The 2,465-nt window shown below is 31.2% G+C and overlaps 1 protein-coding gene across 1 annotated transcript; it reads right to left on the bottom strand.

Moving 5' to 3' along the window:
• Positions 1-205: 205 nt before the first annotated feature.
• LOC148941881 (uncharacterized) lies at positions 206-2,465 on the bottom strand. The gene has a single exon (XM_089103088.1). The coding sequence runs from the start codon at positions 2,449-2,451 to the stop codon at positions 415-417; it is 2,037 nt and encodes a 678-aa protein (XP_088959214.1). The 5' UTR covers positions 2,452-2,465; the 3' UTR covers positions 206-414.

The raw sequence follows: 2,465 nt of genomic DNA, 5'->3' as shown, positions 1-2,465 counted from the left end.
TAAGCCTAAATGTCTAGTGACAAGGAATATTACCATATCCTTCTAGTTAAAAAGTTACATGTTGTTTCAACTTTCTGCTGATTAGCATAAGGAAAACAGAAGAATGCTAAATAGTTACTAAGGAAGAGTCAACAATTGTAATTGGAGAAGTGTATCATTATATAGTCTGAACACAATGAGTCTTAAAAATTTTTAATAAATGGCACCCATGTAAAAACAGAACAAACACTTCTATAAGTAATGAGTGGAATTAAATTGGTATGCAACTTGAGACCAAAAAATAAAAAAAAATCAGTTAAACTGCAACTAACAAAATTCAGCTAACACATGAAAATTCAGTCAAAGATGGGAAAACTAAAAAAATTTCTAAAGATGTGCATGGCAATCCTTGAAAATATGTAATTTGGTTTGTTGTCACAACAGTTGTAGAAATAGCAATTCAAGATCTTTTTTTCCAAACTGTCTACAAAATTCTACCCATTCATTAATTTTTAACTGAGATAAAGTGTAATATGGTTTTCTAGTCACTCTCAACCTACTAATCACAGTAAGGTCATAACAATTTTTGCAGAGGCACAATGGATGACATTTATTTTCCTCTTTTGGCTCTTTGTCACACAAGTATTCTTTTTCAATTTGAAAATCAATATTTAGGTAATATTTCAATAAATTGGTATCATTATCTTTTATTGCTTTCTTAACATAACAATCTAAAGCATGTAATTCACCATAGTTGTCTTGGCTTAATAGATCTCCATTTGATTCTATGTCAGGTCTTTGTGTCACTTGTAAGTCTTGTTTTTTATTGTAAAAAATGATTTCAAAATTTTCAAGACTACACTGTTTTTTATCATGAGTTTGTAATATCCGTTTGATGTGCGGAAAAATGGAAAGATCACTTGCAGTTTTTCCAGATCTATTTTTTAGTTTATTGCTTGCACCATGTTTCAATAAACACTCCACTATAGATGTGTAACCCCCTTTGGCAGCTAAATGTAAGGGTGTTTCCCCTTGATATGTCATAGCATTTACTTGTAAAGGATTTGCAGCACTTTCAGCATAGTAAATAAGAGCTTTAACACAATTTTTATGCCCCATATCAGATGCATAATGGAGAGGAGTCCATAATTCTGCATCCCCTGCATTTATGTCAACATTTCCATAGGCAAGAATAAGTAAAACATTTTGATGTCCCATTTTTGCAGCATAATGAAGAGCTGTTCTTGCACAGCTGTCACTAAATTTTACATTAAGCTGTTTGTTAATAAGTAAATCTTGCACTTTTTCAACATTTCCAAGAAATGAGTGAATAATTAATTCCATCTCATTTCTCTTCAATTCACACATACATAGAGGATGACACTCTATACACCCAGAACCTTCAGCTTGTAAGTTCAACAGTGGTTTTGGTAATGTTAATACTAATGATGTTGGTATGTTATTCAGATACTCTAGGGAGGCTTCTAGGGTGGACAAATAATACTCTTGTTGACTATTTAGTTCAACAGTTGTAAAATGTCTCATAATTTCAAATTGTGATGTCCAATTTACTATACTGGAGGATTGGATACAAAATATAAATGCTGCTAAAATGTCATCAGTTAATGCATTCTTGTGTGAAGATAAAATGGAAGATTTAAGCAATTTGAAAGCTTGACAAATTATAGCAACTTTGTCAAATGGACTGTCAGCATTTTGAAGTTTATTCAATATGCTTCTTGTTGGTATTATTCTCTGATGCATTTCTTCTTGCACATGTATTTGCTCCAAATCTAGATGTGATATGCTTTTTCTCATTTTGTTTAGTAACTCTTCTTTTTTGGAGTTTCTAGTTACAATATTGTCAAATAGTTCTGGTTGCAATAGCTTGTAAATTGTCTTTTCTAGCATCATTTTCTCATTATATGATAGTCCACATTTATACTTTCTTAGTTTTGCTTCAAGATTTTTTACACTTAAGTTGACAGTGGTAACAAATTCTTGAACTAAAACATTTGTTTCAGTAAATGTTGAATTACCTGACTCTAATTTTTGCTTAAAACCACAGACTTTAGCTCTTATCTTCTTATTATTAAAAATGCAGTTCTGAATATCTGACAAATCTTCAGTGTCACCTAATTCAGAGCTGTTTACATTGGCACTATTTGACTGAAGAAAAATAAAGGAGCAATACTGCCCATCACTGACATAATATTTTTCTTCTGATTCAATGCTGCATGTTTGAAAATCAAAATTTTTTTTAGAATATGCACATGTCTCTCCACTGAATGTTTGAATTGTCCCTGAGTTATCTAAAACTAGTATCTTTGATACTATATTACTTAATTCTGTGTGTTCCTCTATCTTTTGCTCACTAATGTATATATTCCAGTGTTCTTCTAGCATTTGATTGAAAATCAATGGATATTTTGCTTGTATATAATCCACTAATCTGTGTATGAACTCATCCATATTTTTGTACCCAC

The sequence above is a fragment of the Artemia sp. Qi Xiang Cuo genome, chromosome 17 (genome assembly GCF_049724085.1).
Source record: "Artemia sp. Qi Xiang Cuo chromosome 17, ASM4972408v1, whole genome shotgun sequence".
Classification (NCBI taxonomy): domain Eukaryota; kingdom Metazoa; phylum Arthropoda; class Branchiopoda; order Anostraca; family Artemiidae; genus Artemia; species Artemia sp. Qi Xiang Cuo.
This window is presented reverse-complemented; position numbering and strand designations above follow the sequence as displayed.